The sequence below is a fragment of the Ostrea edulis genome, chromosome 5 (genome assembly GCF_947568905.1).
Source record: "Ostrea edulis chromosome 5, xbOstEdul1.1, whole genome shotgun sequence".
Classification (NCBI taxonomy): Eukaryota; Metazoa; Mollusca; class Bivalvia; order Ostreida; family Ostreidae; genus Ostrea; species Ostrea edulis.
Genome location: NC_079168.1, coordinates 77,770,231 through 77,791,115, shown reverse-complemented (window position 1 = coordinate 77,791,115; position 20,885 = coordinate 77,770,231). Strand labels below are relative to the sequence as shown.

At 35.5% G+C, this 20,885-nt stretch overlaps 1 protein-coding gene across 7 annotated transcripts in view; it reads left to right on the top strand.

Annotated features, from left to right (window-relative positions):
• The window catches only part of LOC125651709 (chromodomain-helicase-DNA-binding protein 1-like), a 43,535-nt gene that overhangs the window by 14,455 nt on the left and 8,195 nt on the right, over nt 1-20,885 (top strand). For 5 of the 7 annotated variants that reach the window (XM_056166277.1, XM_048880426.2, XM_048880424.2 and 2 more), the window contains 28 exons: nt 2,666-2,755; nt 2,899-2,948; nt 3,921-3,998; nt 6,048-6,185; nt 6,288-6,332; nt 6,636-6,775; nt 6,886-7,111; nt 7,458-7,558; nt 7,647-7,840; nt 8,101-8,225; nt 8,347-8,563; nt 8,656-8,745; nt 8,919-9,109; nt 10,819-10,954; nt 11,069-11,121; nt 11,938-12,088; nt 12,372-12,524; nt 12,682-12,903; nt 13,584-13,729; nt 14,115-14,214; nt 14,311-14,473; nt 14,771-14,889; nt 17,246-17,469; nt 17,563-17,702; nt 18,165-18,300; nt 18,407-18,557; nt 18,654-18,761; nt 19,287-19,559. In XM_056166277.1, coding sequence (XP_056022252.1) covers nt 2,666-2,755; nt 2,899-2,948; nt 3,921-3,998; nt 6,048-6,185; nt 6,288-6,332; nt 6,636-6,775; nt 6,886-7,111; nt 7,458-7,558; nt 7,647-7,840; nt 8,101-8,225; nt 8,347-8,563; nt 8,656-8,745; nt 8,919-9,109; nt 10,819-10,954; nt 11,069-11,121; nt 11,938-12,088; nt 12,372-12,524; nt 12,682-12,903; nt 13,584-13,729; nt 14,115-14,214; nt 14,311-14,473; nt 14,771-14,889; nt 17,246-17,469; nt 17,563-17,702; nt 18,165-18,300; nt 18,407-18,557; nt 18,654-18,761; nt 19,287-19,559 — 3,960 coding nt within the window. Of the gene's footprint in view, nt 1-2,665; nt 2,756-2,898; nt 2,953-3,287; nt 3,344-3,920; nt 3,999-6,047; nt 6,186-6,287; nt 6,333-6,635; nt 6,776-6,885; nt 7,112-7,457; nt 7,559-7,646; nt 7,841-8,100; nt 8,226-8,346; nt 8,564-8,655; nt 8,746-8,918; nt 9,110-10,818; nt 10,955-11,068; nt 11,122-11,937; nt 12,089-12,371; nt 12,525-12,681; nt 12,904-13,583; nt 13,730-14,114; nt 14,215-14,310; nt 14,474-14,770; nt 14,890-17,245; nt 17,470-17,562; nt 17,703-18,164; nt 18,301-18,406; nt 18,558-18,653; nt 18,762-19,286; nt 19,560-20,885 lie in introns of those variants that run through there. The other 2 variants (XM_056166279.1, XM_048880428.2) reach the window with 2 other exon arrangements.

Genomic DNA, 20,885 nt, shown 5'->3' with positions numbered 1-20,885 from the left:
AGGGAGAGCGTGACGGACCTCACACTTTACAAATATATAAAATGCTAGATAAAAACTAAAAATAGCAAAAGTTGTCCTATCTGCATGAACGCCGGCTAGAAAGTGACCAACCTAACAAAACCCGCTTAATCCCCGTGACAGTATACTACCCCCTATTGGTCAATATTATAATGGACCAAGACAACTATATCAAAACACGCTACTATAACGTGAATACATCATTTTCCCGCTTTTACGAGCGAACCGCGGGATGATATAATTATCAAGACTCAAGCGCACTTGTAGACGGAAAATATTGCGCAATCATACATAGATACACTGTAACAAGGCAAATATATATATGTAAATATTCTACCATTTAATTAAGATACAATTACCAGTAAAATGCGCATTTTTCAGCACATAAAATGATTTGCGAAATGAATGGTGTCAAAATAAACACGAGAGTCAAATATCTAAAGACTGGGTTTTAGTTTAGATTTATGTAATCATTACTTTTAACCTATTCTAAGAGTGGGTACACTAGCTAGCTGATACGTATGTTAAATGTAGAGAGACAATATTCTTGCTTATAATATTCAGTGTTTCACTGGATCAGTTGTTAAGAACAATGTGCACATGTAAGTATTTATCAAATAATCATTAGACCAGAAATTTTAGATTTTCTTTTATCACATTATGACTGTTTGACATGGACCGTTTCATCCAATTTCTAGAATAGAAGGAAAATAAGTGTAGTTTTAAATTCATCTTCATAGAATTACAAATGCTGTGATAAGTTACGATATGTTCTTATTTCTGTTCAGACCAATCATTTTTTCGAGACATTAACATGTTTGACATACACACACTATCTAATTAATCGCAGTCGGGTGGAGATTGAGGCAGTTTTAGTTGATGAACACTCCTCCCCTTTTCCACGAATTTGGACTTGAAGTTTGGACAACCTCCCCTATTTTTATTTCCTTGCCAATGATTTTAGACAAGACATCTTCGTCCCCCCCCCCTCCATTTTTATGTTGTTGAAAAGACGATGCTACGTGCCTGAAGAGGAGGTATTTAGACAGCATGACACTTAGGCCTTGCACTGACACAGCTCCTTATCGGAACATGCAGGACAGCGCCAAAACAATTGAAAGGTGTCTATAGTGCATTTTTGTAATTTCTGTTCTAAAGCACACCCCTCCCCCAAAAAACGTAGGGCGCTGCATATGGATGCGGACTGCGTAATGTACAACAGTGCTTTGCTTTTTTTTTCACATCTTGTTTTGAACATTGAAGAGAATTTTTCAACTCTAAAGGAGAATTCTTATTTACAAAACATGATGTAGTATATTCGTTCATTTTTTATTAAGTAAACTTTGAATCAGTCGTCAGTATAAATGAATATGTTAAACCTTGTCTTAAACTGAATTTATTACGTTTTTTCTTTGAAATCAAATAATATACAGAACATATCGAAGGGAAAAAACCCATTGGAAATGTAGATATATTGATATGATTTTAAAAAATACTAGTAGATAAGCAAGTATTCATTCATGGTATATCTTTGTTAAACAAACATACATGTTCAAGAATTAATAAAATAAAAATAATAAGAAAAAAAGCGAATTTTGGATAATATATCTTTTCAAAAGAATATATTTTATCCGATAATTATCGTAATTTTTCACTTGCTTTCACTCCCGATTTGACAGTCTTAAAGTATCAGCTTTTATCAGAACTATCCGCGATAAACTAACAGAATATATAATAATGGAAAACGCTATGAAGAAATGTGTTAAAAAATCCGAATTTTCACAAATCAACTCCAAAGCGCTGTGGGGAAAAGGATAACGTCATCATTCAGCGGCGAAAGCAAATGCTACTGTTACGTCATAGGCGGCGTGATCGGCAAAGAGTTAAAGTAAAACCTGATTATTGGGGGGATGCACTTTTCAATTATGACAGCACTACGCACAAGGTAATGGCGCCCTTCCCCCTAACGACAGAGACGAGAACTGACATTAAAAGGCAAAGTTCAATTAATCGATGAATTCGATACATTCTTGGAATGAAACAAAATCGTCAACAATCCAGTTATGTTTTCCAAAAGCAGGGTTTCCCCTTGTGGACATCTCGGAGCTCTCCGGCGAGTCAGACAGTGATGATATGCAGTTAGTTAGCACAACTCGCCGTTGAAAGCGATACATTTACGCTGAAAGCTGGGAAAGACAAATTTTAGACGAACACAACACAAACTTGACGAAAACGTATATAATGTAGCACTTGATGATGTAGACGAAATCGACAGTTTACCAACAGAAAAGTGCGCGAATAATTCCCAGATTTTAAACTGTTTAATAAAAATTGAAACTTTTTCAAAAGAACACGACAATAAAACACTGACATTTATATTTTTACATTTTGATAATATTAAAACGTTAGCAATCATTACACATGTATGCATAGACAGTGAATACAAGGGAAGCAACTCTCATTCTTGTCAACATTTTGCACTCCGGACTCTGTGTAAACCGGCCAATTTCTTTGGAACCAGACATAGCCGGTTTAGACAGATTATACTGTATATATTTTTTCAAAAGATATCTTTGAACATGTAACCTGCATGATCATAATTGAAGATTGTTTTTGATTTCGTTCAATGTTTTTTCCATTTTGGTAGATCTTGCGTGAAATGTCAGATGACCCTGACCTCTTGGGTCTTAGAAGGTCAGGAAGAGCCAAAAAAGAGCCTGTTAGATACAATGCTATGGTAAGTGTAAGAGACGGAGCTCTGCTTGTCATACTATGAAGAGTTCTTTATTGCTTATCTTTGAAATACAGCACTTGCCTCATACATGTAGTTGATATCCTTGTAATAAATGATTTTTAAAACTAAAATATTCTCAACTCCAGGGCGAAAGTGATGATGATGACAAATCTAAGAAAAGAGGAAGAAGAAAGGGGTGAGTATGTTGACTTATATATTGATACATCTATATGTTTTTATATATAGAAATTATTTATTGTTTTATGTAGAGTTATAAGAACATTGAAAAGACTATGTTGTTATCTTGTATAGATGTACAAGCATGACTAAATGTGCATGTTAATTTTTTATTCATATCTTTATTACAATGAATGTGTAACTTTTTCTGTTCAAATTTGTCAGCAGTGACTTGATAGATATAAAATTGAAATTTCACTATAAGCATTTCATTTTTGTAAAGGATTTTTAAGAAATAATTTTGATTGTTGCTAACACACTTCATTTCTTTTGGAATCCCCTGCTGTGCTGTTAGAATAGAAGTTCTTTATTAATGCCCCTCTTCAAAGAAGACGGGCATATTGCTTTGCACCGGTATGTCAGTCGGTCGGTAGACCACATGTTGTCCGCTCAATATCTTGTTATTAAGTAGTTCTGTATTCATAAGCACATTGTTTACAACTGCAATACATTCACGAGGAAATGACTATCATTACAATTTGTACAGATATCAAAGGCAAAAGCATTGAAAATGTAAATATTTAAAAGTTATTATTTGAATAATTGTTAGCATATGTTGCTGGTGGAGTAGGAATGTTAGATAACAACTGCATTAGATTCTAATAATGAATCGGTGAGCTGTGTGGTCCCTTTCTCTCTTTTTTTTGGGTGGAACTGCATCCAATTTGTGGTACTATAAAGATTTCTTTGGGCTTTCAAAATGTGATGAGTAACTTTGACTCAACCTTGAAACAGATTTCATCCCAAAAAAATTAATAAAAATGATACGGTTGATAAAGTTTGATCCATTTTTCAAGTCTGAATTGATGGTATCAAATATCACTAAGTTGCCAGATGTCAGTGATGTGTTTTGGGTGTTGGATTATCCATGCTTTACTGATCGTTGTGTCCTATAACTTTCACTTACTAGTCTCTGTGTACACTTTTTCAGTTCAGACGATTGGAACGATTCTGATAGTGGCAGTGATGAGAGTGATGATTACAAACCTTCTACAAAGGCCTTGTCCAGGTACCCCATGACCAGTCACATGATTCAGAAAGTCATATGACTGTCTGGCAAGGCCAGAAATAACATGCATAGTGTTAATTTGAAAACTTGCTGTTAAAAAAGACAGAAACCTTGGTGTTAACATTCTAAATCAATCCTCTCTGCACTGCTATACTTTTTGCATCGTGTTTAAAAAAACTGGAAGAAAAAAATAAATAATAGAGAAAAAATTGACCAAATACATGTGCAACCAAAATTGAAATTTATCGGTGTTTCAATGAGTGTAAGTACAAAGAAACCAGGTTTTATTTCATTTTATTTTGTACATGAATTTTTGAGTTTGTTTGAATGCATTGTTGTGCTGTGCTTATATTTCTTTTTAAACTTCTTTGACTGCTTGCAGTGTGAAGACTAATGCTTGAAATTTTCCATTATTCATGTTATTAGCCCTGTATCCACAAATTCAACAGGGTTTGTTGACTTAGTCTATTACAGTGTAGTTCAATTTTCTACCTATCTGTCTGTGTAACTATTACCTATTCATAGAAATTTTTACTTGGGTGAATTTCAGTTGATCTCGTGACATAGTAAAATCATAAGTATGTGTATAAAAAAAAAGGATCATAAATTAATCCGTAATCCTTTGTTTATGGGAAAGGTAGTTATCCATGTATGCATTTGATAAATTTAATCCCCATATCCTGAGTAAATATTTCCTGATCAATCAGAATGGTCTCTGGTGATATTCAGTTGGTTAAGTGTGTAACTTTAGCATTTTCATCAAGTCTTTTTTTCTGTCATTAGAAAATCCTACATTCAATTTCTGATGTAAATTTATCTGCCGTCAAAGAAAAAGATGAATAGGAAATTGCATGAAGTTTGATCCAAGTCTTTTAAAAACGCTCCTCAATTAAAGCCAAATTTCGCTCACTAATACAAGAATTAATGGAAATGATAATGAAGCATTCTTATATTGACTAAGGGCTATTCCAGAAATAAATACATGGGGGGGGGGGGGGGGGTCGGGGGTCGGGAGGCACCTTTTGTATATACCAAGCACCCATAGAAAAACATAAAAAATTACCCCATGACCCATCAAATTAATAAACTCATTTTACAATGACCCATCTAATAAAAAAAAAAACTAACCAGACCCACCACAAAAATATTTTTAAAAATGAAAACGGTACAAATCTCGCGAGGTTTTCGGGACAAACATTCTAGTCAATGACGCGGTAATGCCTGTGCGACATTGCATCACAGTAGTTCTGAAGAAACGATGTCACATCAACAATCAAAGGCATCTATGGCGGGAATGTTGGAAAGATTGGGAGTCCAAACGATGCTATTATCATGAAATGGGTATGGATATGTTTTTCCACGAATCGTTCGTCTTCTAATGGAGCCCGCGCCCGGAGGCCTCTATATCACCATCACACCGACTGATAAATATAACGCATCGGTACCCTCGTATAAATCAACTAAGGTTTGCCTATTTTTATTAGAAAACGGAATACCTATTGGTTTCAAAATATTCCCAAAATCGATGCACTGTAAACTAATAATCTACAGAACAGAGTTCGCCGCCATCACGTCCAAAGGGACCCTACTAAACGCGCCTCTAATTTGAAGAGTGCCGTAATGGAAAGTTATGCGCTGCAAAGAGCGACAACTCGAATAGTTCTATGTTACTTCCGATTTCCGATTTCGAAAGCAGCATTTCGAAAGCACGTTTTCAATTTTCCCTCTGACGTAACCAACACAACAAGAGCGACAATAAAAATATTCTGAAAACTCAACACCCACGTGGCACAAAATAAAACAATAGAAACTACCCACTACCCATAATAAATATTTTTTTAACAGTCCAACCACGAACCAATTAAAATATGAAAAAATACGACCACCCACACAAAAAAATATCATTTGCCGCACGACCCCCCCATTTGATCATTTCTGGAACAGCCCTAATATAGAATGAATTTTCCCAAGATTTGTATCAAGTGGTAGCTTTTCTTGTAATGCAGTTTTGAATTAAAGGACAGTGAGTAAGGTAGAGAATCTTTTCAGATCTGGTAATAGGAGGAGTTTACGGTCAGCGCCACCCAAACGAGGACATATGACCACCAACAACCTCAGTGATTCTGATGAGTCTGAGAGCGAGGACAAAGACACTATTTCATACAGATACTCCTCCAAAAAAGTCAGGTGATTGTAGCCAACATCTCAGGGGGAACAGGATAATTTTTTAATAAGTCTTATCAGTAATGCATATTGATTTTAGTTGTAATACTTGAATTTTTGTTGTAGGCGTGACTACACGACACGAAGGAAGGGAAGTAAAAGCAAAGTCAGGTAAAAAAAAAAATCAAAAATCTTGGCTTTCAATTTTTTCAAGGGACCCAACATTTCCCCCGAGATTTATTTTCAGATACCAACCCCATAAAATAGGTAGTATTGTTCTTGCAGTGATAATTAATTACAACATGGAAATGTTGCATTTTTTCCCCGTTAATTTGACTCACAAACACGTTTTATTTTGTTTTACTCTGAGTTGGGTCCCATTAAGAAAATGAAGGCCCAAATTTTGCAGAAAAAAATGTTCTGATTTTTCTGTTTTTTGAAATGATTTCTGGAATTATAATTATTTTTGTGTAGCTATAAGGAAGACTCAGATGACCAGACAGATTCGGATGATCTGATTGAGGTTGCTTTAGAACAGCAAGAGGGAGAAGTGGAGGAAGACAACAAGGAAATTATAGAGAAAGTACTGGATGATCGGATTGGGCGGAGTTCAGGTACAGAGAAACCAGGGAAATTTTATGTACAAAAATGTGGAATTTTACTGCAACTCTAATTTGTAAAAATGAATGTTTTATATTATTTAAAAATGGGATGACTCTTTTAGCCACTGGAAGCAAAACCACCATATACAATGTACAGGACAGTGGAGATCCGAATGATGGTGTCATCATAACAACAGAAGACACGGAGAAACAGTTCCTGATCAAATGGAAAAACTGGGCTCACATACACAACACCTGGGAGTCCTACAAAACACTCCGAGATCAAAAAGTCCATGGACTCAAGAAGTTGGACAACTATGTAAGGAAGCAAGAGGAAATCAATGAATGGTATGTGTAGTGTACATGTATAAATGAGTAAGGTATCGAATTGAATATTTCGTGATATGTGACATCACAATCATCTACAGTAGTTATGTAAGAAGATCTGTGTGACAGCACAACTGACTTAAAGTAGTCCAGTAGGCATTTACAGTGTGGGCTTTTATAATCGTCAAAATTTGTATCATTAGTTATGTAGATACTTAAACGGGTAATGAGAAAATATATGGTGTCCTTGAAGAAAATTGTGTTGGGCGAGGTGCTAGTCAGGTGGTTTTAAATTTGACCTTTCTGTACTTTAAAATATGTTGTACTTGTTCTGAGCATTGAAGTTATATTTTTATTGTTGTTACAGGAAAGATCAAGCAACCCCAGAGGATATTGACTACTTTGAATGTCAGCAGGAAATGGTTCAGGAACTGTATCAACAACATATGCTTGTGGAGAGAGTTATTGGTAATCCGGCATTATTAGAATCATAGCAGTATTTTAAAATTGCAGGCTGTTTTTACAGTGTTATGCAAGATGTGTTTTCATTTTTCAGCTCACTCAAATCAGAAAATGGCGAATGAAAACAATGGTTATCCCGATTACCTGTGTAAGTGGCAAGGTCTTCCGTACTCGGAGTGTACATGGGAAGAGGGAGAACTGGTGTCACGGAAATTCCAGATCCTTGTGGATGAGTACAACCTGAGGCACAAGTCACAAAAGACGCCCACTCCAGCTAAATACTGCAAGGTTGGACCGAAATTCAGTGTTTGATTTTACAATTAATCAGATGAAATCTGAAGCTGTAATCATCATTCCCATTTTGAGATAAGGTTTTAGAAATATACTACCAAGAAAAGCTTCATTTTTAGCCAAGAATTGATTAAATTAATTTTTTAGTTAAGGTAACTGCTTTGAATTTACATGTATTTAGGTTTGTCATTTACATGTATTCTTTATATTATGAAATCTTACCATGCTTCATTTACGCTTATATTTGGATATTGCAGGCTCTTCGATACCGTCCAAAATTTACTCCTCTGAAAATTCAGCCTTCATTTCTGGGTGGAGATAGTTTAGTATTAAGGGACTATCAGTTAGATGGTGTGAATTGGCTTATGCATACATGGTCAAAGTAAGTGTGTATTATACATGTACAATGAACATGCAAGTAATGAGAATGTTATATTTGACAGATTTGTTTATAAAACTCATCCAAGTGTATCATTGACATTAATCATCATTCACTCTTTCAGAGAAAACAGTGTGATCTTAGCAGATGAAATGGGATTAGGAAAAACTATTCAAACAATTGGATTTTTATCAATTTTATACAATACATTCCAAGTGTATGGACCTAATATACTTGTGGTACCTTTGTCTACAATAGCTGCTTGGCAGAGGGAATTTAAGCTGTGGGCTCCTGAAATGAACGTTGTAGTATATTTAGGGGATATTTCTAGTCGAAATAAGGCAAGTATTGATTGATTTTTTTTTTCAATAATAGGGATGTATAATCTATGTATACAAAATGCCATTGTACAGCATTTCTTCTTACTTTGCAGATTAGAGAACATGAATGGTGTCACAGTGGCAACAAAAGGTTAAAGTTCAATGTCCTGGTTACGACATATGAAATTCTTCTTAAAGATAAGGTATGTCTTCAAGGGATAAATCTTCTGATTACACTCTCAACTGTTGAGGTCAAATTTGTCAGCCATACTCTAGAAAATTTGTAGATTATTTGTTGTGTAGAATGTTAAAATTGAGTTGGGCGAATTGAAGAAAAGTATCCATTGACAATAAAAGATGAATAATTTTTTTTTAGTCCTTCCTTGGCAGTGTTAACTGGGCTGTATTAATGGTAGACGAGGCCCATCGTCTGAAGAATGATGATTCACTTCTCTACAAAACTCTTTTTGAGTTTAATTCCAACCATAGACTTCTGATTACGGGTACTCCACTGCAGAACTCCCTCAAGGAACTGTGGGCTCTTCTTCATTTCATCATGCCAGACAAGTATGACATTTTGTCTGTCTTTTAAGACAGTCTAGTACATTAGTTTAAAAAATGCATTTTTCATGATAAGACTGCTATAGATATGTTCCGTAGATGAAAAATTTAGTAAAAAATTGATATAAATCTGTTGGAGAAGTATTCCATTCTAGTCCAATAAATGCTTAATTTTGATTTATTTGGGTATAATATTATAGTATTGCTATTTCACTTTGTCTCTCATAAAAATGTCCTGAAGTTCATAAAATGGTTTTCCTTTTTTAAGAGCACAAATCAGAGTTGACTTGAAGTGGAGATTTAAATTAAAGGGACAATAAAGGTCATTTTGTTCATTTTTTTTTTATATAAAGAATTTAAATTAGTCCGGTCTTTTCCTGTGAATAATCACAATTTTATGCATTTATTTCGAAGTTTATAACAGTACAGTTATAATCTTCAAGTTAAATCCCTTGAATTATTACTTCCTGGACAAAATTTATTCTGCGATATACATGTAAGTTGGCTCCTAATGTAACTTTTGATGATCATGCAATCATTTTTTCAAAGTTGATAAATATTCATCTTTTTGACACAAGATAATTTGGGAGTGAGAAAAAGGAAATCGCCAAAATGAGTTACACTCCTGTATCTCTTTCATTGACTTGTTTTACTAAAAATCTGCAAAGTAAACTAACGATCAGTACATGTAGTAAGCAGTCGCATTGCTGTGAGTTACAGTGTAGATGCAGATTTGGTGTATCAGAATTTTCCTTACAATAAGGAAGATGTTGATTATGAATGGCTGAGATATTATTGTCTTAATGGACTGAATTACGGAATAGGTTAGCACAATAAAACAGATTTAATGGACTGAATTACGGAATAGATTAGCACAATAAAACAGATTTAACAGACTGAATTATGGAATAGATTAGCACAATAAAACAGATTTAATGGACTGATTTACGGAAGAGATTAGCACAATAAAATTGATTTAATGGACTGAATTACGGAATAGATTAGCACAATGAAACAGATTTAATGGACTAATTTACGGAAGAGATTAGCACAATAAAACAGACTTAACGGACTAAATTACGGAATAGATTAGCACAATAATTAGCACAATAAAACAGACTTAACGGACTGAATTACGGAATAGATTAGCACAATAAAACTGATTTAACAGACTGAATTATGGAATAGATTAGCACAATAAAACAGATTTAATGGACTGATTTACGGAAGAGATTAGCACAATAAAACAGATTTAATGGACTGATTTACGGAAGAGATTAGCACAATAAAACAGACTTAACGGACTAAATTACGGAATAGATTAGCACAATAATTAGCACAATAAAACAGACTTAACGGACTGAATTACGGAATAGATTAGCACAATAAAACAGATTTAACAGACTGAATTATGGAATAGATTAGCACAATAAAACAGATTTAACAGACTGAATTATGGAATAGATTAGCACAATAAAACAGATTTAACAGACTGAATTATGGAATAGATTAGCACAATAAAACAGATTTAACAGACTGAATTACAGAATAGATTAGCACAATAAAACAGATTTGTATTCATACCATAGATAAATTTGTAATCAAACTCTGCTTAAAACTTCATCTTTAGTGATTGTCATTTAAAAAGTTTTGAAAATCATTCAATTATCCAATAAAACCTGCCGATTGTTAGTTTGAATGTTTATTTTATGAAGATTTTATAAGTGGTCCGACTTCGAGGATAAACACTCCTCAGCTCAGAAGACAGGGTTTGTGGGACTGCACAAAGAACTGGAATCTTTCCTGTTACGTCGAGTCAAAAAGGATGTAGAAAAATCTCTACCTGCTAAAGTAAGTCAAAGTTTTCAAATGAGGTTTGTAATGACATGACTGTTTGTTGATGTTTTCTTGCTCATTGTGTTCATAGGATGTAAGAATGAATGTACGATTCAAATGTATTTTCAGACAGAACAGATTCTTAGAGTAGAAATGTCATCTATACAAAGACAATATTACAGGTAAAGTATAAGCAATATACAATGAACTAGTATGATGAATTCTGTGTTATCATGCTCACAGATAGAAAATTGTAGGGCATATTGTTGGACTATCTGTCCTTTGTTTATACTGAACTTTAACTTTTAGTCATAGCAGCATTTTTTCCCCCTTATATATGACTGGTACTGATAACTTTTGATATTTCTCAATTTTGAGTGTAATAAATGCCCAGTAATCAACTGCTAAGTTTTCATAATTTGAGGCTCGTATTCGCTTTGTATGAAACATCGTACCAATTAACTAATGTCTTCACTTCCTCTCAAATAGAAAGTAGAGGTCAGTAAAATGGTGCTTGTTTGTAAAATTATAAACAATGAATACTTGTTTATTCTTCACAATAAGATTTATTCCAAATTTAAAACGATATGAAAGAAAATTCCCAGTTTGTTCTATTTTGAGGCTATTTTTCCCAATTTAATGGGTATAGGTACCATTCCTATAACATAAAACAAAAGAGAAAGAAACACAGCTTGTGAACTGTTCAAGGTAGAAACTTCATTTATAGTGAACTGAAAGATCAAGGTCAATGCTCTGTGACTATGGTCAAGGTCATCCAACATGATCAGTTTTGCCACAGTTAGATGTAGTTACACACATGTTTTAATGCAAACCAGTCCCTGTTGTGGTTGTAGTTACGGTTGCTGTAAAATTCATAATTAATGGTTATCTTCTGTCGCATGAGTTTCTTATAAAGATACTGGATATACGTGTAAGTGGTTTGTCTATTTAATTTTTGAATTGCCTTGATAAACAATTGAATCATAATTTATTTGCAGATGGATTTTAACGAAAAACTACAAAGCATTAAGTAAAGGTCTGAAGGGTAATGTGTCAAGTTTTGTGAACATTATAATGGAACTGAAAAAATGCTGTAATCATGCTCAACTTGTTCGTCCGCCAGAAGAAGAGACAACAGACAGATTGGCAGTAAGTTACCAACTTTTGTATGATAAAAAAAAGAATTTGTATGATTTTAAAATATTGATAGTACTACATGTAGATTATACACCAAGAAAGTTTTGCTTACATGCTTTGAAAATAGATTTTGTCCCTGTTTTGAATATATTCATAACTATAAACTGTCAATTACGAGATGAACTGGAGGGTAATTTAACCAATCAGGATGATGGTAAAATGAGTGAAAATAAAACTGGGATGACATCTTCCTAGTGTACATTATGACATCTGTGTTTCATGTTCTGTTTTGTAGGCATTGGTCAAAGGCAGCGGCAAGCTGATTTTGTTAGACAAATTGTTACTGAGGCTCAAGGAATCAGGTCACCGAGTTCTAATTTTCTCCCAGATGGTGAGAATGCTGGACATTTTGGGAGAGTATCTACAAATGAGACATTTTCAATACCAAGTAAGTTCACTACATGGAGATCAAGTTAGTTCATTTTATGGAAATATATGTAAGAGGGTTGTGAGGGTCATCACAGTTTAAGGTATGCTAAAAATAAAAAAGTTATTATGAAATCATGTTTCATTTTATGATATAACAGATATTCTGTGCATTACAGAGGTTAGATGGTTCTGTTCGAGGGGATCTAAGGAGGCAAGCGATGGACCACTTCAACGCCGAAGGCTCAATAGACTTTTGTTTTCTCCTGTCCACTCGAGCAGGAGGTCTTGGTGTTAATCTCGCAACGGCAGACACTGTCATTATTTTTGACAGCGACTGGAACCCCCAAAATGACTTACAAGCTCAGGCCAGAGCTCATAGGATAGGGCAAAAAAATCAGGTAATAAGAACAAGATCTGTACACTGGCAGGGCAAAGGAGGTTATCCTAATGAGAGACTAGAGATACACTGTAGGAATAGCCTGTAGACAGTCATTGCTAGGGGAAATGCCCCACCTTGCAGAGCTCTTGTCATTGTACATCTGTTTCAGCAAAGATTAAACTATTGTAATGCATTTTACAATCAGTTCAGAATTTAATTGATGATTCCACATTAATTATAAGCCAATTTCAACATAGTGATAAACATCTATTGTCATTCAATAAGTTACGAGGTGCATCACAGCGATCAGCTGAAAGGTGCATCACGGCGATCAGCTGAAAATGACGAGCAGTATTGTTACATGCAGTAATTTGTAGAATGGAGTGACATGAATGAACAAGTAATCAGTGGATTTGGTTTAGCTAACCTTGTATTGTCTCAGCAAAGCATGATGGTGTACTTCATGATTTCTACATGAGCAATTGTCAGAACCACAGAGACAAGTTGTTTAAATACAAGTACTAAGAGTTTTTGCTGAATCATATTCTTTAACTTTCTTGCATCCCATTTAATTTTGTCACATCTCAGGATGCAGATTCTTTAATGTATTGCAGAGACCGTTACAAATCTTAACCGTAGTGAAGTGGAGGTGTACATGTGGGTCAGTATTCATTCTATAAATATGTTGTGTCCTTACAGGTTAGTGTATACAGGCTCGTCACCAAGAACAGTGTAGAAGAAGATATAGTCGAGCGGGCTAAAAGAAAAATGGTGCTGGATCATCTGGTCATTCAAAGAATGGACACCACGGGTCGTACAGTGCTCAACCGTGGGATTCCTTCCAGGTGAGTACTACTTAATCAGAGAATGAACACCACAAAGCATGCAGTGGTAACCAGGGGGTTCCTTCCAGGTAAATGCTGCTTAAGCAAAGAATGGACACCACGGGCCATACAGTACTCAACCGTGGATTCTTTCCTGGTAAATACTGCTTAATCAGAGAATGAACACCACAAGGCATGCAGTGGTCAACCGGGGATTCTCTCCTGGTAAATACTGCTTAATCAGAGAATGAACACCACAAGGCATGCAGTGGTCAACCGGGGATTCCTTTCATATACAGTATATACATTGTAGAACAGTTAAACAGTAGGATATGGATAATGATTTTGATGATCATGGTCTGTTATGTTGTTTACTACAAATTCTCTTTTTATTGTTGGGTTACAGTAATTCTACCCCCTTTAATAAAGAGGAGCTGACTTCCATTCTCAAATTTGGTGCTGAAGAATTGTTTAAAGAAAATGAAGATGATGAGGATGAACCACAGGTAAAATGTACACAAAATCTTTCAGCATGATGAATAAAGAAAATGTATTATGTGTTTGAAAGGAAAGGTACTAATGTGTATCATTTCTTGGATCAGGTGGACATCGATGAGATTCTAAAGAGAGCGGAGACCAGAGAGGTGGAAGATCAGAACACCGGTGCGGGAGACGAGCTGCTGTCTCAGTTTAAAGTTGTCAGTTTTGACAATATGGAGGATGAAGAAATTGAACAGACACCAGGGACAAAAGTAGAGGAAGAAGGTAATGCTTGTCAGAAAGACTTCATCACACTTATCAATAGGTACCTACTATTAAATCTAGCCTCTAGTAAAATTCTGAGCCTTCGTCACACTTATCAATAGGTACCTACTATTAAATCTAGCCTCTAGTAAAATTCTGAGCCTTTGTCACACTTATCAGTAGGTACCTACTATTAAATCTAGCCTGTAGTAAAATTCTGTGCCTTCGTCACACTTATCAATAGGTACCTACCATTAAATCTAACCTCTAGTAAAATTATGATCTTTTTTGTAATTGTAGTTTGTTTGACTTTCACAGATAAGTCCTGGGACACAATTATTCCTGAAGCTGATAGAAGGAGAATTGATGAAGAGGAGGAACAAAAAAGATTGTTAGAGCTTAACCTGCCACCAAGACCTAGAAAATCTATACAACAGGTAGCCTTTAAATTTGCACTATACATGTATTTCATGTGTTATTCCCCCCCTTTGAAATTTGTTTGCACCTGTTGGTCGACAAGCAAGTGATGCTCTCTCCTTATCTTTAGAACCCTTTGATACACTGGTACCTTCCAAGGAGTAGATGATACACATGAATTCTGGTGTCACAAGGTCCAAGGTTAGGATCACAATGCTCCAGGCATAAGAAACTATTGTATGCTCAATATTTTGAGAACCCTTTGTTGGATAGACATCAAATTTGTGACACTGATATCCCCAATAGAGAAATGGCCCTTTCATTTTGAGTTCACAAGTTCAAAGGTCGGGTCAAGCTTTAGGGTGCAGTGATTGACCGTGAGACGGTTTATCACGGTAGTACTTTGCTACAGTTGGATTCACGATACTTTACACTATACCGTGGTTCGGTATTCTCGGTTCAGATTCATTTGAATCGTCTGATTGGCTTTAAAATTATGTTGGCAAAAATGGCTTACGGCAGAGTTGGCGAAAGACGCCGGACTACCGGATATCTCCGGTAAATTTTCAATTTGTCTGGTAAATCTTAGAAACTCATCTGACCAACTGTCCGGTAGATATTGGCAGACAAAAAAGGGATCATATCTGTGTTTGTTTATTGACTTTTGTGCAAGCAAAAACTTAAGTCTAGTATAGAATAGATAACTTGCTTTTGTACAACAAATGTGTTTTCCCAGAAATTGTAAGCCCACTCCGTGCGTGTACTTTCAATATCACGCATGTCATTCTACTTGTGTGGCCTATCACATGGTTGAAAAATCATAGTTCAGACGTAAAAAAGAAAGTTGAATGTGTAAACACAGGTGCTTGAACAGTATGTCAACATGATTGCATATCTCCCTCCCCTTTAGTTGACAACAAATATTTTTTAGAATAAATATAACTATTCACTTCCATGGCGATAGCTCTGATTTTCGTTGGTTACAAATTATGAAAATTTATATGTAATAGATCACGTAAATATTGGATGGCTTTGTGCTGCACAGTTTGAAGAATTTTTATTGTAAGGTTGAGTGAGTAAACAACTACTTTTCTTTATTAGTACTTAGTGAAGTTTTCCAAGGAGTTATCTACTTTCATTTTCGAAGTCTCCGACCTTGTCTACTTTTAAGATATATCAAAGATGCTAGAAATGGCAAGTTTTACGTTTCATGGTGAACATGCATTGTAGAATGAGTAAAGAAACGAAAATGGTTATATTTGTTGTATAGATATTTTTTGTAAGGGGGGGGGGGGGGGGGGGTGCTGGCTGAAGGTTCTGGGATATATGGTTATTTCCACAAGCACCTTTGAACAAAAAGGATGAAAATCAAACTACAAAATATTGATAAGAAAGTTTAACAATTTAATTCATATGTGGTCAAAGCATAAAGAATTGTTAAACACAAGTAAATGTTTTAAACTGTCGCACTCAAGGCTTGAAAATAAAAAAGGTGAAACAATCTCAGATTTTTTATTCTGTCTGATAAATTTTTAACTTGTCTGGTAGATTTTTTTTAATTATCCCAAATCTACAGGACATGATGTCTGGTAGTTTTTTATACTCTTTCGCCAACTCTGTTACGGTAATGGAAAATGTGGTGCTGACTGTGCTGCTGAATTATTTCTATCCTGCGACCCATAAATTTACAATGGATTCTGTGGAAGGGTAGATCATGCTGATGTTTTGATCTTTTTAAAGAAAAACATACAGTTATAACAATGAGGTGCAATTAAATGATGCTAAGAGCAGTGTAATTGTTCATTTGTTATTATTCATAGCATCTTAAATGTATCATGATCCGTATTGTATCGTGAGGTCTGTATTGTGATACGTATCGTATCGTGAGGCAAGCGTATCATTGCACCCCTAGTCAAGCTACTCTGGACAATTTCTTTGGGAACTGTTTGCTTGCTAGAAATCAAACTTGGTACACTGGTTCCCCTTTAGGAGTAGATGACCCTTGTTGATTTTGGGGTTTCAAAGTTCAGGGTGAGCCACTGAAGAAGAAGAAATATTGTCTGCTTAACTTTTTGAGAACCCTTTGCTTGATAAACATAAAACTTGGTATACATGTAAGCCCTATATAGATATCAGTATTGATTTTGAGATCAAGATGTCAGAGGTCAAACTTTTCTGCACATCAGAAAACATTGTCCACTCAATATTTTGATAACCCTCTGTTGGATAGACTTTAAACTTGATACAATGGACCCATATTGAATTTGATGTTATAAGGTCAAAAGATCAGATTTGCCACAGATGAACTTCACCACAATTGAACTAAACCACTCTTGGGGGCACAACATTTTACAAAGTCAACTTGTGTTCTTTTAGCCTCAGGTTGGTGATGACTCTGATGATAATAATAGAAAAAAGAGTAGAAGGCATATCGATGATGATGACAGTGAAGATGATGAGGATGATGATGACGAAGATGATGATCAACCCAGAAAACGAGGCCGACCAAAAATGTCAAAGACATCAGTCAAAGGATTTAATGATTCAGAAATTCGACGGTTTATTAAAAGCTTTAAGAAGTTTGGCAGACCATTGACAAGGTGGGTGACGTTGCTTAGAATAAAAGAAATGAGTGCAGTCTAGAATATTTGGAACTTTCAATAGTGATGAATGACAATAAATTGTAAATGTAGGTTGGATGCTATTGCATGTGATGCTGAGTTGCAGGAGAAGTCTGAGAGTGACCTACAGAGACTAGCAGAGGTGCTGGCCAAGGGATGTGAACAGGCCATGGAGGAGGCTAAAAGTAAAATGGAATCAGAAACCAATGAAGGTCAGTAAAACAGGGTTATAATTAATCTCCAGGGCCAGTGATAGGAGTGAAAACCAAACTTCATTAAACAGTAAAACAGGGTTATAATTAATCTCCAGGGCCAGTGATAGGAGTGAAAACCAAACTTCATTAAACAGTAAAACAGGGTTATAATTAATCTCCAGGGCCAGTGATAGGAGTGAAAACCAAACTTCATTAAACAGTAAAACAGGGTTATAATTAATCTCCAGGGCCAGTGAAAAATAGCTCCTTATATCTGATAAAAAAATGTCGTTATTTTCTTTTCATAATAAATATCGCTTCACAGTAAGTGTGAATTTGTATTAAATGTGTTCCTTATAATCAGTCAAACATACAGAAACTGGGAACCATGCTGTCTCTGTATGACAATACAGTAAAGTGTGATGTCTCTGTCTGTACCATTGATTAATACAGTGACTGGTCTTTGTTTGATTTGTATAGGGGGTAAGAAGGGAAATAGAGGACCGTCCTTTAAGATGTCTAGTGTGTCCGTGAATGCCCAGGCAATTGTCAAAGCTGGACAGGAGTTGGAGCCCCTGGCAGCAGCCATTCCGACAGAAAAGGAAGAGAAGAAAAAGTGCTTATCTTGCAATCCTACTGAAATACAAGTTTTACATCATATTTTGTGGTTTCTTAGATTGCTGTTTGAGTCAGCTTAATGATTGATGATTATTTTATATCAGATACCAACTTCCACACAAGGTGAAGGCTGTCCATTGGGACTGTGTATGGGACATAGAGGAGGACTCCAACCTCCTTAAGGGTATTTACGAGTACGGAATGGGCAGCTGGGAGGCCATTAAGATGGACCCAGAACTTCAGCTTCATGACAAGGTCACTACAAGTTGTTTTTTTTTAGACAAATATCCATGTCACTTGTAAAATCAGTCAGATTGTTCTTGGAGTGATTATTGTCTGAATTGTTTCCAGATTCTGCCAGATGGTAGTGATTTCAAACCACAAGGAAAACACTTAGCTACACGGGCTGACTATCTCCTAAAGGTGCTCAAGAAGAATTCTGGTCAGGAAAATGGAGGGGTAAGGACCTTTCTACAGAGTCTGCATGTAAAGTGTACATAGGACTTTTGAGATGTGATGCATTCATTGTACATGTATGTTCACTTGTAGCAGTGTTTGAAATAACTGTACCTGACCGCCCAAGACACATACATGTAAATTCTGCCGTGGGCGAACAAATTTCTTTGCATAGTCGTCCAACTGGATGTGTTAGAATTTTTGCTAAATAAAAGTTAGATTTATCAAATCTCCTTATTGTACCATTACATAACAAGTCAAGGGGCAGACCTCATCGATTTTATGAAATCGTATATGATTTGGATGAAAGTTATGGGAACTGAGTCTTAGTCACAGAATTGTTTGAATTAAAAGATGAATTGTAATATAGAAAATGGCAGTTATTTTCTCAGGGCTAGTAGGTCTTTGGCAGGGCTTAACAATGTTTACAAGCAGTCGGCCCTGCTTGTCTAGCTGATTTTACAGCCAGCTTCAAACACTGCTCATATATAGGAGATTTATTCTGATTATTTTGTTTTTGATTTTCAGGACACTGTGTCCATTGGAACCAGCAAACCAAGAAAAAAGCGGAAAGGAAAACCACCAAAGTCTACAGCAGAAATAATTGACAAAGACTTCAGTGATTCTGAAGATGATTCTCGTGCTAATTTAAACAATAATAGTGCTAGAGACGACAACAGTCGTGATAGTTTTGTGGATCACCTCAAAAAGAAGAAAAAGAAGGACACTGTAAAGAGTGAAAAAATTCCTGAGGAGGAAGACACCAGGGATTCTTTGGATTTAAAAAAGAGGAAGAAGAAGGTAGGGAAAATGGAGAACAACTGGAGTGCAGGAAGAAGGATTGTCAAATCGTGGCAGAAAATAGTGACACTGTTACACATAGTTCAACACTGAAAATGAAATTTTGCAAAGTTGAAAGAAATAACGTACAGTTAAAAGCTAACATAAAAATGATACTCATGATTTTAACTGTACATGACAATCATATCATGCATTTCAGTCAGTTTTACATGTATTTGAATGTACCCAATTATTAAGTGTCCTTCCATGATTTTAATTTAATACGATTAACCATCATCGGAAACCCACATTCAGTCACACTTCTTATACCTCCCATGGGACACAACGCCAATATTTTCACTGGAAGGTGTGTCCCAGCTTCTATATGCTATTGGTCACTTTTCCTTTCCTTATTGCGATATTCAAGCAATGAAAAAGCCCCTTATTTCCAGTGTTTGGGGGCATAGCAAATATGCTTTCAAAGCGAAGATCTTAAAGTTACAAAGCTTTCAATGAGATGCTATACAACTTCTTTGTCAGTTTGTTTTGAAATTAATTTTTTCCAAATTATAAACATACCTAACAACTCTCTCTTTCCGCCTTCATCTGGTCCACTTTTGTGACCATTGACTCCTTGAATTTTTATACCAGATATCATTTATTTGTACAAAAGCTGCACACAAACGATGTGTCTGTTGAGTGAAAGTTGGAAGTTGTGCAAAAATATCGGCATTGTGTCCCACGGGAGGTAAAGGAAATGTGATGAACCGTGGGTTTCGGACGATGAAGATTAACAAGAGAATGCAAACCTGTGCCAAGGACATGTACCTCAATCTCTCATTGTAACAATAGGTGATCACCCAGCCAGACTGATCAAGGCACGCTTACGGTTGCTCAACCTGTGTGATTGGCCTAGGCACTAGCTAGCCATTACACAAGTTCTATATATACTGCCCAATGTAACTGTTTCCTTGCACAGGTTACTCCTAAAATTTGATCAGTCCTTGTCAGTAAGCAAACCTACTTGTGAAAATTTGAATGAAAACTATGCAGTAATTTTCCTGTAATTTTGTTTCAAATAAACCCAGACATAAACACAGGTACAACGAAAAATGATTTGATTGGTATAGGTAATTATGTCTGTAATATAAATTTCTTTCAAGTGCTAGATTTGATATTTCATCATAGAAAACCCGTCATGCTAAACAACATAGGAGTAACTCTAATTTTGTAAGACATTTCTTCATACTTGCATGATGAAATCAGAGGGCAATATCTATGGCGTTAAATTCAACCAAATTTTCCACAGAAATGTTTGCAGACAAACTGCAAATGGATACTTTGATA